The 15548-nt window shown below is 34.6% G+C and overlaps 1 protein-coding gene across 12 annotated transcripts in view; it reads right to left on the bottom strand.

The window, feature by feature from the left end:
• Positions 1-15548, bottom strand: part of LOC132115999 (eyes absent homolog 1-like) — a 52898-nt gene that overhangs the window by 10020 nt on the left and 27330 nt on the right. For all 12 annotated transcript variants that reach the window (XM_059524486.1, XM_059524488.1, XM_059524496.1 and 9 more), the window contains 5 exons: positions 12520-12602; positions 11974-12160; positions 10605-10747; positions 9189-9272; positions 4094-4183 (listed from right to left, as the gene is read on the bottom strand). In XM_059524486.1, the coding sequence (XP_059380469.1) occupies positions 4094-4183; positions 9189-9272; positions 10605-10747; positions 11974-12160; positions 12520-12602 (587 nt within the window). The remainder of the gene's footprint in view (positions 1-4093; positions 4184-9188; positions 9273-10604; positions 10748-11973; positions 12161-12519; positions 12603-15548) is intronic.

The raw sequence follows: 15548 nt of genomic DNA, 5'->3' as shown, positions 1-15548 counted from the left end.
GTGACTTCTCCTGTAAAAATGCTATTTGTTGTGCCTTGATTTCTCATAAAAACAATTAAATATTTAAACGAATTAAAGGATTTTTAAAGGGTTTATTTTAGTTTCAAATTCAATTGTCAATATTAAGTTTCCATAGAAAAAGTAAATTATTATATTTTAATTTAATTTAAAATACTTTATTCATATACATTACTTTGAAAGTGTTTGGACCATTATGATTTCTTTTTTGTAAAACATATTACTGTTATTTATCAAGGGCGCATTAAAGACGTAAAGTAAAGACATTTATAATGTTACAAAAAGTGTATATTTCAAATAAATGCTGATATTTTTTATTTATTTGTTTTTTATTTTTTCATCAAAAAATCCTGGAATAAAAAAATCATGGTTTCTTCAATAATTATAGCAGGACAACTGTTTTTATCATTGATAATAATTACAAAATAAGCATCAATTCAGCATCTTACAATGATTTCTGAAGGATCATGTGACACTGAAGACTGGAGTAATTATGCTGAAGCTTTGCATCACAGAAAAACACACTTTAAAAAAGAACTTTTAAACTTTTTTTTTTAAAGTTTAAAAAAGTTATTTTAAATTTTAATTATATTTCACTATTATTGTTTGTACTGTATTTTTGTTCAAATAAACGCATCCTTGGTGAGCATATTACCCAAAAACATTAACAGTTACTGACCCTAAACTTTGAATGCTAGTTTACTTAATGCTACGTGTAAATCAATATGACAAAATATAGTACATAGTGGAAGGTTATTTATAAATGTAAATTTTTTTTAATTTTTTAAAATATATATAATTTATAACATGCAAAAAAAAAAAAAACTAAAAAAGTTAAAAAACTTTTTTAACTAACCATTCAATAAAATTATTCATAAAAATGTCACCGGACATTCTGCACACACTATTTTAGTGTCAAACTTGTGGTTCCTGAAAATAACCACTAAAATCTTCCTCTTTCATGAAGAAATTTGAATCAATATACTGCAATCAATACAAGGATCATATTGCTGCCAAGCATGAAATATTTTCTGTCATTGTACAATATCAATAATTAAGTGAGCCAAAAAAACAATACAAAGACCTCTGCGTCAGTATATGTGTGTGTGTGTGTGTGTGTGTGTGTGTGTGTGTTTGCGTGTAAGTGAAGTACATCCCATATGACCAATACGACATGGCTTTTTATTACATTCCTCTATATGCACAATCATGTAATTATCAGAAATTAAACAAACTCCAATCACACACAGGTGCAAGAAAGCAGACGGAACGGCGAACAAATAACACAGCCCATCAACTACACAGATCCCCCACACATCACCAACACACGCTGACGTTTTAATCAGACAGGATGTGACCACAAGAAAATGTATCCATGTGCATTTCTACCCTAAATAGTCTTGTTTAATTCCCCAAAATGAGCGATGTAAGAGTTTGGCACAAAGCAATGGAGGCTGGTGGTGTATTTCTGGACTGCGCCGGTTGTCCTTTGCACATTTGTAAGTTACACAGTTGACAACCACCAGTCACCATTAGACATTTGTATGTGCAAGGCCAGAGGGAACTCTGACTATATTCGACTGAGCATGTGCATTTCTTCAAGGTCTCAAATATATATCTGCTGTGGAATTATTTACAACTTGAAGTTCTCCACAATTTTGGTCTGTCCTTCTAAACAAACACGTTTAGTTCAAAGAATACATTGTGTTATGGTTTAAAGTAAGTTTTCTGCTTTTGCATGCAATCGTCGTTTTAAGAGAAATGTCCTTAGCTTTAAAGTGTCAAAACGAAATGCAATAATTCCGTTGCTGAGATGTAGTAGAAAGGAAAAACTGTGCATTGCACAATCCAGTCATTTTACAAGATGCCTCGACAGCCGAATCCTACGCGAGTGGTTTAAACACATGAAACGAAATCAAAATACAGGACAGATGTTTTGAAAAGCCACATTTAAGCTTTGTCACAAAACTGTCATATTGTTTTAAATGACGGAAGGGCATATTCATTATACAGAGTGAAGTGGGCACAACTTAGTGTAGCCAAACATACGGAAATATTTAACAGCCAATTGCTGCCAATTAACTTTGATCAAGATGAGTGCGATTGGAATCTCCCCGTCACTCGAATGTCTCGGGCAGCACAAACATTTTCTTTCTCCCTGGTTCTCGTGGCAGGAAAAGCGGAGGAAGGCCGTTGACTAATGAGACTTGGCAGACTCGAAACAGTTCTCCTCACACTTCAGTATCAAACAAAACATTTCCTCCTCCACGGGGTCAGCCACGAGCAGGACACATAAGAAAATCAATGAGTCAGTGGTGTCGGGTTCTGGGGATGAGGGAAGTGGCTTGAAAGTGGTGTCTGGGCTCGGGTGGGTTCAGTGGGCTAGGTTAGAGCTGGTCCACAAAGTCTGCTAGTGTCCTTTCAAACCCGAATGACTTTAACTCTTCAGTGGAACACAAAAGAAGATATTTTGGAGAATGTTCAAGCTGCTATTTATCATACAATTAAAATGAATTTGGCCTGAAGATTTCAAAAAGGAGGCAAAGACTCATCAAAGTTGTGCATGTGAGTCAAATTATTGCTTTGTGCAGGACAGAATTTTATGTATATTTAATCACTTATAATCTTCCAACGCAACTGTAATCAATGAGTTTAACCCTGTAAAGCCTGACAATTAAAAAAATATTTATTTTCCCCCATGGTTGTTAAATTAATACAAAAAGACAAATTTGTGTGTTTTCTGTCATTTTTGATAAATAAGGCTTTTATCGCTTATGCTGTATATTACATAATAAGAATATGGAGCTCATACTCAAGGAAGAAAAATAAGAAAAAAAAAAAACATCTGAATTTTACTTAGAGGCCCAAACTGAGCAAAGATATGTATGGATAAACCTAATTGCTTTAGTCCATCAACTTGATATATTTTTTTACTATATAATAGTTATGGTTATATTTACTTTATAAAAATGTGAAGAAAAAAAATCACTGTAAAATTATATATAATATCGGAATTATATTAAAAGGCATTTTACTTGTTAAAGTATAGACTGCCAATCAGACAACAGTTAATTCAGCAAAGTTTAGATCGTGTTGATAATTTTGTCTTAACATATAAAAAATGATACATAATCATATTTATTCTTTTTGTGAAGGAATCATTCAGAACAGTTTTGTCTGAACCGAATCAACTGATTAATTGAATAGCTTTCCAGTGAATAACAACCTAAATTTTGGTCTTTTTCTAGCACAAAACTTTTAAGGGGTTGTGGATCTGCTGAATTATTTCACAGTCTGTATTTACAGACCTGCAGCTATTTTCACAAGCCATATCACTGATCTGTTCAAATCACTAAATGAAGTGTTAGCTCGAGCAACACCAGATCAGGACAAACTGAACTTCACTACTATGAACAAGTGGAGCGCTGCCAATCACGAGCAGAAGTGACCCTACCGGTCTCATTTTCACCCCTCACCAGGCGGGGCAGACAGACACCTAGATACCCTCTCAGTATCTGCCCCCGGGGGCAGATTTTACAATGATCCGACATGAATCAGGCAGAGCAGCCGCTTTCAGACCGTGACTGAGAGTCTGTGGCCGGAGCGGACATCGACACAGAGCACACAGCATGACATGCAGACAGTCAGAGCATGTACAGAAATATTAGAAGCTGACAAATTGGCCTGGGCGGCAGGGAAGGGATGGGGCCGGTGGTGGCCGCAGGATGGGGAGACTGACAGTGCATGTAAAATTCATAGTGTCCCATGGGCTCCGAGGTAATACTTCACCACTGAGGGACGTTAGTGAGAAATAGGCACCCTGCTATTAAATGGTTGTTGATGCGATGGCTTAAACTTTAATGGACTGCTCTTGTGCTCGTAATGTAATGTATACACTGTGTTGTGACTTATCCACATCTTGGGGCTGGGTTTTAAATATGGCCGTGAAGAAAGCAAGCTGAAGAAGTAATCACTGTATTAGAAGACTTGCATTAAGCTTCACAGGGGGTGCAGAAATATACGGTGACCGCAAAAAACATAAATCCCCCAAGGTCTCAGCAAGTCCTGGACTTACCTCCAAGTCGTTGAAGAAGAAATGTGTGTCGGCCAAGTTGAAGATCATCTCTTCCATTCTTAGTCCCAATGACACTGACGTTGGTGGATCCTGAAAGACACACAGCAAGAAAAAAATAAAATAAAATTATCCTTTCTATATAAAAATCAAGAATATACTGTATAGGCAAGCCTAAAATCAGAAGTTCAGATTCAGTAATGATATAATAGTATATTTAGCTGTGTTTAACAAGTTTTTCCATATTTACTTTGGAAAAGATATTTTGAACATAATACTACACATCTCATATATATATATATATATATATATATATATATATATATATATATATATATATATATATATATATATATATATTAGTAATTTAATAATATTTTATCAAATGTTCCATATTAATAAATAGTTAATAGTTAATAATACATGCATATACTGTAGATAGATAGATAGATAGATAGATAGATAGATAGATAGATAGATAGATAGATAGATAGACAGATAGATAGATAGATAGTACTGTGGGCAGTAAACCCAATCTAAGATTATAAGTTGAAATGAGCTTGAGGTCAAGGTGTCATCATAAATATATCACTGTCCACATACCTCAGAGCCAAGATCATATTTCTACACATTACTACGGATGCATTTCACCCTCATTTCCCCCAAACAATCTTCTCACATCAGATAAAGCATTTTCCAACAATTTGTGAAAGGCTGAAGTTGGGAATTTAATAGAAACTTCTAGAAACAGGAAGATGCACATTTTCCTACATAAAACCGCTTTAGCAAGTGATGTTTAAACCTGGGCACTGGCAGTAATCAAAATGGATTACTCACTTAAAATATAATGGACTCTTTTTTAACATGTATTCAATGTATTCAGTTTCCACCGTAATGCAATACTGGCAGTAATGGCGATCTCGTGTTGTGTTTGAGCTGACACAAAGATGGGAGCGACTGCTTTCTAAATAGTTAATGAATCATTTGCAGAGTGTTTTTCTCTTTAATTCCTAGTCAGCACTCATTAAGGAAGCTCATTACAAAATTACACCTTTGCACATGTATATGGTCAATTTTCTCATCCCAAATGAACTACACATATTTAGGAGTTAGTGCATTTAAAGTGACAGCGCGCAGTGTTGAAACAAAGAAACACTGTTTATTCCAGTGTCTGTACAGCCGTGCTGAGTCAGAGAGCTCTGCTCAGGGATTAGAGCTCAAAGCCACCTGAAGAAACGCCTGAGCTTTTCACTGATTACATGTCACACTCAACAAGGAAAACTGCCAAAACCACACAAGAAGAACAGACCACCAGCAAAAAAACTGATGAGGTTATTAAGTTGATGTTCAAACTGAGTATAGTCTACAAATTAGTATATTTATGATGGCACACAGACATTTTTTTTCTGTTCATACACAGTACAATCTCTTTTGCTCATCAAAACTGAAAAGACAGTATATAGTAATATTGTGAAATTTTAAATAACTGTTTTCTATTTAAATATGTTTTAAAATGTCATGTATTCCTGTTATGGAAAAGCTGAATGTTTTATTTTTATTTTTTATCAGCCATTACTCCACTCTTCAGTGTCACATGATCCTTCAGAAATCATTCTAAATATATTATATATTATAAATATATTATCAGTGTTGAAAACAGCTTAATATTATTGTGGAAGCCAACTGTTTTTCAGGAATATCTGATGAATGGAAAGTTCAAAATAACAGCATGCATTTTAAAATAAGTTATTTTTTGTGATATTATGAATGTCTTTACTGTGGCTTTTGCTAAGTTTTATACATCGTTGCTCAATGAATATATTTATTTCTGAAAAAAGAAAAAAAAATCTTACTGACCTTACACTTTTAAACATTAACCCACATGTTCTGTTGAGATTGACTCTCACAGACTCCAATTATGTACCACTTATGTAATTATCATGCACCATTTAAATTTTTTAAGTGTGAAATGTCAATTTTATATATTACAGTAACAACAGGAACTCCAGGTTTGGGTTCGTTGACCTCACAAAAAAATAACACACTAGTAAAAAAAATTAAATAAATCAATTCAATTAAAACAACTGAAATTGGCAGGCACGCACTTCTACAATTTTTAATTTTTTTTTTTTGCATGTGGAAATCCATTGCAATTATTCTTTGTTTATATCGGAGGCCTCCCAAACTAAAATAAAATATTTCACGGCGGTCGCTGGATGTATGTTAGCAAGTTAAAATTATGTTTATAATCAGTTCTCATGAGTGCAGGAAGTCATCAACCTGATACTTCAATGTTAAGTATGTTTTCAGAGCTATTAAAAGAGTCGTGGAGTCTCTCAGACTGAGAATAAGAACATGAGGGTTAATGAAAAAAACGATCAATAATTTCACAGTTTATATACTCTACTGAGTTCTTACTTTTAATTATAAAAGAAGCTTTTAAATATATAGCCTAATCAAAAATAGGTTCTTTCTTTCTTAAGCGCTTCTCCAACACGTCTGAACAGTCCTCTCTTCCCTCCCATCTATTTTGAGCCTGCCAGTCAGTGGACTTAATATAAACACCTGCGTATGTATCTGACAGTTAATAAAAGCAGGTTTGGTGGTGAGAGGTATGCAAAGTGCACTTCTCTGGCCCGATGAATCCTCTCCAATTAAATCTAAACAATCATTCAGCGGGAGAGTTAAGAATACAAGCAGGGTCTTCTGCGCTTGCTGCCACCTGTCCCTAAACATCAGTGCCACCCAAAGGGTGCCAAATCCTCCCCCACGAAACCCCCACACCCTGCAAGCTTTCCCTCCAGGGCTGACGGCCACACAGCTGGCCCGAACCATCAGCTTTATGGGAGCGAACTGCCCTGATGCCAATTAGGATAACTGATAACCACAGCAGTGAGTACTCAAACACGGCTCTATTTATAGAGCTCTTCCTCAACGGATTCGCTGGAAGAAATGCATTTTGCTGGGTTTTCTTACTGTTTATGTCATCTACTCCTCATATCGGAGAAACGTGAAGCACCTTGGTTTTTAATGTAAGGGTTTTAGATGAGTGTGCTGATATGATTTAAGAGCGCATTATATGCGGTTTGCGATCTTGCAGGGTAGATGGGATAAGCATATTTCTTCTGGAAGGGCAACGTGTAATCAGATTTCGACACCAGAGAGGAGGACAAAGAATGATTTAGCACTTAAGAAACATTTCTTATTATTTTTCGTGTTGAAAACAGTTGTGCAGCTTAATATTTTTGTGGAAACCATGACACTTTTTTTTCTCAGAATTCTTTCATTCTAATATGCTGAAACCGTGATATTTTTTATTTTTATTTTTTATTTATTTATTTATTTATTTTTCTAATACGCTCATTTGGTGCTCAGTTATTTTCAGTGTTGAAAACAGTTTTGCAGCCTAATATTTTTGTGGAAAACATGACAATTTTTTTTTCCAGAATTCTTTCTTTCTAATTTGCTGAAACCGTAATACTTTTCAATTGAGTTTTATTTATTTTTATTTATAATAGGCCCCATTACACAGTTTTTGTTTTATTCAGGTTTCTTCACAGAAAGTTCAAAAGAACAGTGAGCAAAGTGGACACGGCTGAGGTGCTCTCAGAGTTTCGCTTCTTTACCCAGCATGCTCAGCCAAGATAAAGTAAATAAACAGTGCAGGGTCGAGGGCCAGGGCTCCCTCACCCTTAAAACAAAACACCACCCCCATCAAACACCCTGACTGACGAACAAAGAGAACAAACCAGCCGCCGGACCCTGTTCCACTGACATCCGAGCGCTGCTGTCATCTACACTCACCACAAAGAAAAAGCCATTCAAGAAGCTCAGTCAAAAAATGCCAAGGAAGCAGCTTTGTACATTCTTCAGACACAAAGAGGGTTTAAAAACACGCATGATGAACGCTTTTTTGTGAAATTATAATTTGGTGAATCGAACCGATGTTTGAGCGAGTTAAATAAAGCCATGAGATCATTGACAAAGTCTGAGAATTGCAGATCAACATATTTCCCAAATTGTTTGTTTTGAAAGTTCAAATATAGCTTATGACGGTTTATATAAAATAACAAATACCACAACAGCAGAAGTAAACTAGTTCTTACTGCATGTTCATAACCCTTTTGAACCGGCTAAATTTACATTTAAAAATTAAATGATCCCATATTATATAAAAGCTAAAATGTTATCCACTCTCACACAAAAATTAAATTTACACATATATTTTAATAGACATTTGGTATAATAAAATAATTGTATGTACATTACCCAAACATTTGAGGACAGTTAGAAATTAATACTTTTATTCAGCAAGCATGCATTATATACATCAAAAGTGACCATCAGACATTAACAATGTTACAAAATAATTTTCTAATAATCGAGTAACTCTTAAAAAACATGTATAATGGTTTCCACAAAATATTAAGCAGCACAACTGTTTCAACATTGATGATAATAAAAAGGCTTTTTGAGCTGCAAATCAACATATTACAATGACTTTCAGTAATGATGCTGAATAAATTCTATTCTATTCATTTTTAAAATATATTAAAATAAAATATATTTTATCATATCAATATTTTGTATGACCAAATAAATGCATATTCTGTTCATATACAGTGTATATATATATATATATATATATAGAGAGAGAGAGAGAGAGAGAGAGAGAGAGAGAGAGAGAGAGGGTGGGCGGGGGACTCTTTGCCTTTATACGCTAATATATATATAAAATTCTAAAATTCAACTTTGCTATAATACATGAGCCCCTCTCAAATGTCAGTTAATGCAAATATTTAATTAAGCTTAACAATGAACCATTTCTGGAGGACAAAACCTTTAAGAAGTGTCAATGGACACTCTCGGTGCAACTGGTTTGTAATCCATGCCTGTTCCAGCCACATAACTCAGACAGCTGCAGGCTGAGCTGAATGCCTGCGAGGCCTCGACGATCTTATTAAAAAAAGAAACAATTACACCGAACTCTGAGTTCCTCGAAGCTGGACGGTGTACCCAAACAGACCCTATTTCTGTGTATTATTCTAAACTTTGCCACAATATTTGCCTGTGTTTGCATTTAAAATACATCACTTACCCTTCCGAATCTGTTGGCGTAAGATCCCGTGAGCAAGGAATGGAAAACGATGATTGTTTCATCCAAGTCCCAAATGAACACGCGCTGAGAAAAGAAAGAGCAAAATCAATGGCTCACTCAGCATGCAAGATGATCTGATTGTCAATAAGAAGGGTGCATAGATTCATGTGGCCGGGGATCAGTAGATATTCAGCACTGATGGTCACCATAGCACCCTGCAACCACCACTGGACAATCCATCTCCTGCCCCTGATGCATTAACACAATCGATACCAACAAACTAATTAACTGGATTTGTTAAAATGCTATGATGTCAGCTTGCTAATGGGGCCAAAACCTTCGAGAGATTCATGTCATGTTAATGAAAAGACCATGATCTGCACATCTTAAATATGATTGAGATAGAAATAATATACTTCTAAATATACTAATGCTGTCAAACGATTAATCGCAATTAATCGCATTCAAAATATTTTTTATGTAATGTTTGTATGTGTACTGTGTATATTTATCATGCATATATAAATACACACACACATACAGAATATATTTTGAAAATATTTACATCTATATATTTATATTTGTATAATTTTTACTATATATAAATACATTTCATATATAAAGTAACCATGTTTTTTTCTTAAATATATACATGCATGTGTGTGTATTTATATATACATAATAAATATACTCAGTACATACACATATACTTTGTAAACAAAAACTTTTATTTTGGATGCGATTAATTGCAATTAATCGTTTGACAGCACTAAAATATACTTCTTGGTGTAGAAACAATTTTTACATAAGTTACACATTTAATTAAATGTGAAATTTAGAAGAAGAAATTGCATATAAAAAAATTGAAATATAATTTTCTTTATTTTCTTTGTAAAAATGTACATAAAAAATATATATATATATATATTTTTTAGTTTAAAGCATTTTTTCAAGTAAATATGCTGGGAATTTCATTAATATATATATATATATATATATATATATATATATATATATAATTATTATTATTATTATTTTTTTTTTTTGTATTATTATTATTATTTTTTTTTTTGCCAAATGTAACAATGCAAGAAAACTATTTATAAGATTTTTTTATTCTTTTTTTTTCCAGCCTTCATGTCTTTCATGTGGCATCCACACAAAATAAACTGACAGAGCGCTGATTTAGGCTTTTGCATGCTAAGCGTGCAAAACATGCAAAACAAAGCTTTCACCAAAAAAACATGTTGTAACATGTAAAACTAAGCATGGAAACACACTCTTAAACATGTAAAAGCATTAGTTTTAAGTTAAAACAGTGAGCAGAATGGACAATTCTAGATAATCAAAAGTATCTTAATTGTAATTAATGAACTGCTGTGATTCCACATTGACTGTGCGGCAGCGTTCCAATACCTCAAGGTCAGAGTCGGGAGGTGGGGAGGGGTTGTTATTCCTCCTTCCCCGGCCACGTGACTTTCCATCTGAAGCTCGACGCAATCGATCTGAATCTGAATCTTTAATGGGGGTTGATGGACTGTGGATTGTACTGTACTCTCCTGCAAGAGAAAAAAAGAAAGGCAAAAAGTATATCAAAAGAGGAAAATAAAAAAGACTTTCACCTTCACATTGTGGCTGGATCCGTTTACCTCATCTAGTGTTCAGTGCTGTAGCTGCTGCCCACATGCTTTAATATCACGCTGTTTATCTGATCTCCTTATACCCTAGATACCATTTAAGTCTTAGTATTGGCAATGAGGGTGTTATGCACCTTACCATCCTTCCCTAATTACATGACAAGGCAAATGTAAGAAAATTCTGAATGGATCACTGGAGGAGCGAAAATAGTCTAAACAACTGGCAATAACAACCATTTTTCCTGAACGCACAATCATAAGAGCACATATTATTTGAACACATTTTAAGTTTAATTCGTTTCCTATGGAACCCGAGAGCACCCAAACAGAAGTTAGAATCCATCATGGCAGCGCTCATCGGTTACTCAGAAAAAAAGGTGGATAGTATCAAATACAGCACAAATTAAGAACAATAATTAATGGATATAAATAATAGATTAATATTAATATTTGATATTTATATTCTAAACTATATATTAAATACATGCTAAGCATCACTATAATGCATGCACATACATTACACGCTAATAAAAATCTTATAGATTTAATTTAATAATTTAAAACATATATATTCCATAAATGTATAATTATTTTGAACATTGCTTTTCAATAGTTTTAATAAATTAATAACTTAATATAAATATTTCAAGATTTTTATAATAATTTTTAAAGATTAACTTTGTGCGAGTGTTAGATGACAGCAAGATAAACTAAATGTAAAGAATACTGGAAATTATGCACAATCTGCTAATATTTCTGAAAATAATAAGTTCGATAACCAATATGGTAACAAATATATTGTATCGAATCACAAAAAAACATTTACTGGTAATTGTTGTTCAGTTGCTTTGACGCAATGTATTTTGTTTAAAGCGCTTTATAAATAAAGGTGACTTTGACTTTGACTTAATTTAACATTATGTTTAGGGACATTTCCTTTAATCGTAAAATATTGCACACTGCAGTGCATAATTAAAAAAACTAGTAAAACAATAGAAATAAAAAATTAAAACTCAATACATTGGGACATTTTCGAGTGCACCATCAGGGTTTAGTATTGCAAATTTAGCCAATCACGTTTTGTCTTTACAGCAACTTGTTGTAGGACCTCCATACCTTTTTTTCTCATTCAAACCAAGCTTTCTTACCTGCCGGTTGCTCTGAGAGGGCCTGGTTGGTGATCCCTGATGGAGGTTCCTGTAAGGTGTAGGTGGCAGTGGTGGAGGGTGTGGTGGGGCTGGTGTTGTTACTGGTCATGTATGGAGAAGTGTAAGGGCTACTGTTGTAATACTGCGCATACTGACTCTGGCCAAAAGCTGGGTAGGAGGGGTAGTCCTGCAGAAAGACATCAAGTCAAGTAATGTGAGATATCCGCACGCAACGCTGCTACTTTACAGTGCAGATCCCAAAATGTAAATGTGAACATATGTCTCCTGCGCGCTACATCTGGACAGCGATCTGTCTTCACTCTTTTTTTCCTCCACTCGTAGCATAATTCATTCGCGAAAAGAGCAAGAGGTAATCCTTTCGTACAGTGGTCGAGACATTTAGAGTGATTCATATCATGCGAGCGTACACATGTTCTATAAAGGCTTACAGGAGGAAAGGAAAAAATACTGGGCGCATGTGCCAAATGGAGGAAATGTGATTTCAACAGACTAGATAGTGAGGGATAGAAATTTGATTACAGCTACCTGTTGTGTACTATTGAATCCAGTCGAGTTTGTGAGGGAATTGCTTCCAGCGTACAGCCCTGAAGTTGTTGTAAAACTGCCTCCTACGAGAAAAAGAGACATAACCGTGAGCTATCGCAATGCAAAACACACAAAGATCAAATCAAATGAGGCTTTGTTTGCAACTGATGTAATTCTGAGGATGATAAGTGTAATATAACCGTCAAAATAAATGACATTTTTAAATTGAAGATGGGGGTCGAGTCAAGCAAGACCTAAAACACCTCAAAGGCATTTAAGACAAAGCCTCGCAGGTCCTATAGGGGCATGAGGGATTGTGTGTGTGTGTGAGAGAGAGAGAGAGAGAGAGAGAGAGAGAGGGAGAGTGTGTGTGTTGGCGGGTGGGATATAACAGTGACTCTATCTTTTCTTTCTTCATATCAGTGATTGGATCTTGGCCGATGGTTGGAAAGAAAGAGGAAAGGGGGTTGGGTCTATTATTTCATCCATCGCTACCTTTACAATGACAGACACATGGCCACTGTTGGGAATGAGGGGGAAGGAGAGGGAGGGAGTTTTACCTGACATCCTGTCTCAATGAATATGTATATCTGTCTTCTTTTCAAGCTGCTCAAAGAAGCACCTTCTGGGTAATTAAATCTCTCTATGGAGTGATAGCATCTAATGACTTAATAACATACATGACATGAGTTATAGGGGCGAGACAGCCTGGAGGCAAGCTGCGTTCTGAGGTGCTTCTTGGAGTCACGGTGCTCAAAACGGTTTGGAATTCTAAAGCGGACTGAAAGTCTGGTGTGAAAGAATATTCTGGGTGCAGTAAAAGTTGAGCTCAATCGATGGAAATTTATTTAGATTTTCTACAAAAAAAGCAAAAGTCTGGGTTAACAGTGAGACACATAGAATGGAGGTAATTGGATCAATTTATTCAAATATTTTTGTTCTGTGCTTTTATCATTTATTATATTTTTATTTTTATTTGCATGTGTTATATAATATTTATTACATTTTATTTCACTTTGTATTTATTTTTAATTTATATTTATTATTTACATTTAATGTTTAACCACATCAACTCTGGGGACCCACCGGTGGGTCCAATATTGCATATGCCTAATTCTCAAAAAAATCAAAATAACAGCTGAAGTGGTTAATTGTAGTCATTTTAGTATTTCATATTAAGCTATATTTAATTCAGCTAGTCGCCAAGGCAAAAATTCTAATTAATTTTTTTTTTTAGAAAACATTTTTAAAGTGTCTTTAACTAATAATTTTCAATAGTGTTAGTGTCTAAGTAAACTATAACAACTATAACAACACTTCTGTAGAAATGTTGAAAGTAACAGCTTAAGTTCTCCTATAAACTTAAAAATTTTACATTTCTGCTTTTAAATCCTCAAAAAATGTACCCCATTCATTTCCATTGTAAGTGCCTCAGAGTAACCTAGATTTTTGCTTTTTTTTTTTTTTTAAAACAAGGGGCACATCAAAACCCAGTAACCCTGGAATCATCAATTATACAACACTCTCAACACAAAATGGGCACAACATTAACTCAATTTACATAAAAGTGTAACTGGACATATGTAAAAAAAAAAAAAAAAAAAAAAACTGTAGAAAAGTCTTTCATCTTCTGGTGTTCAGGAAAATGAGGCCCCTCAGACTGTAACAGACATACAGCTTTACTTGTGGACTACTGTCTGGCTCAACAAGCAAGTTTGTTTCTTTTTCTTGTTTTTTAAAGAACAGCAAGAGGTACTCTAAAAGCTGTTGACTTCCTCCCCAGACTTGAGCCGTCACATAAAGTGAGACACATGAATCTCCCAATGCACAACAAATTAGCTAAATCCACAGTTCAAAAAGTCATAAAAGCCAGGACTCGTAGGAAAGCAGTTGACTCCAGAGAGAGTCCGGAGCCACATAAAAGCCAAGCAAGACCCCCTCCGGTCCCAAAAGAATGACTCCATGCTGGGGAGAGGCCTGGTTTTTCCCAGGGGCAAAAACTCCCCCATTCCTCCCCCTCTCTGCTCTGTCTTGCTCCAGTTAGTTCACTCAAGACGAGACACTGGCTCTCCTTATGGCCTCTCCAATTGGGAGTCCATTTGCTTTGCTTGATTAGTCCTCTTGCCGTGGGCTATGTCTATCATCGGTGCACAATATTTGTAGCAGAAGTTTTGTAGGCCTCTCTAGGGAGCAGGCGATCAAGTCCAGATGGGCTTCTTTAAAAAGCAGTCTGCTGCTCCTCTCACACGGTGTGCTGAATGGAGGGAGACCCAATTGTTGCTGTAATTATCATCTACTTTGAGTGAAGTCAGTGAGAGAAGTCACTCTATAGCTCCACTTGTGCTTTACAGCCATTATGATTATGGAAAAGGAAGCAAAGCTCAAACAGGTGTGAAACTGGAAAATTAATTCCTAATTTATACTTGGATGTACTGAGTGAAATCAAGAAGCCATCAAGAAGTCTTACAATTCATTGACGTAAAGCGATTCAAATTTCCACTAAGAAAGATAGATCGATAGATTTAACTTAGATAATTTTTATTTGTATTTTAATTAATTGAAAATATTTATCTGCAGTAAAGTTCATGTTCAAATAAAATTCAAATAACTATATATATTATACATAATTATTAATGAAGCAAATTAAGTAACCACAATTGATCAAATATATAAATATATTCCAAAAATGTAATTATATATATATATATATATATATATATATATATATATATATATATATATATATATATATATATATATTATATATTTTGGAAGACTAGCAGATTACTGATTAGACATTAAAAAAGTGGCTTTAAAAATAATATCAGTTAACATTCCCATGTTATCTCACTATTTTGATCAATTTATGATAACCCAACAATCTGTGTTGACATTTCAAGCCAGGAAGGTCCTTCTGTGTTACATTACTGGATCATGTTCAGAGAAAGCCAGCGTCGTTCCATTAGACATGAAAGAGCAGGGTAAAAACATTAATTTAATTGTATTCCCTCTGACAGCTGGGTTCAGGC

The sequence above is a fragment of the Carassius carassius genome, chromosome 35 (assembly GCF_963082965.1).
Source record: "Carassius carassius chromosome 35, fCarCar2.1, whole genome shotgun sequence".
In the NCBI taxonomy this organism is placed as follows: Eukaryota; Metazoa; Chordata; class Actinopteri; order Cypriniformes; family Cyprinidae; genus Carassius; species Carassius carassius.
The sequence above is the reverse complement of the archived record's forward strand: the minus strand, read 5'-3'. Positions and strand labels throughout refer to the sequence as shown.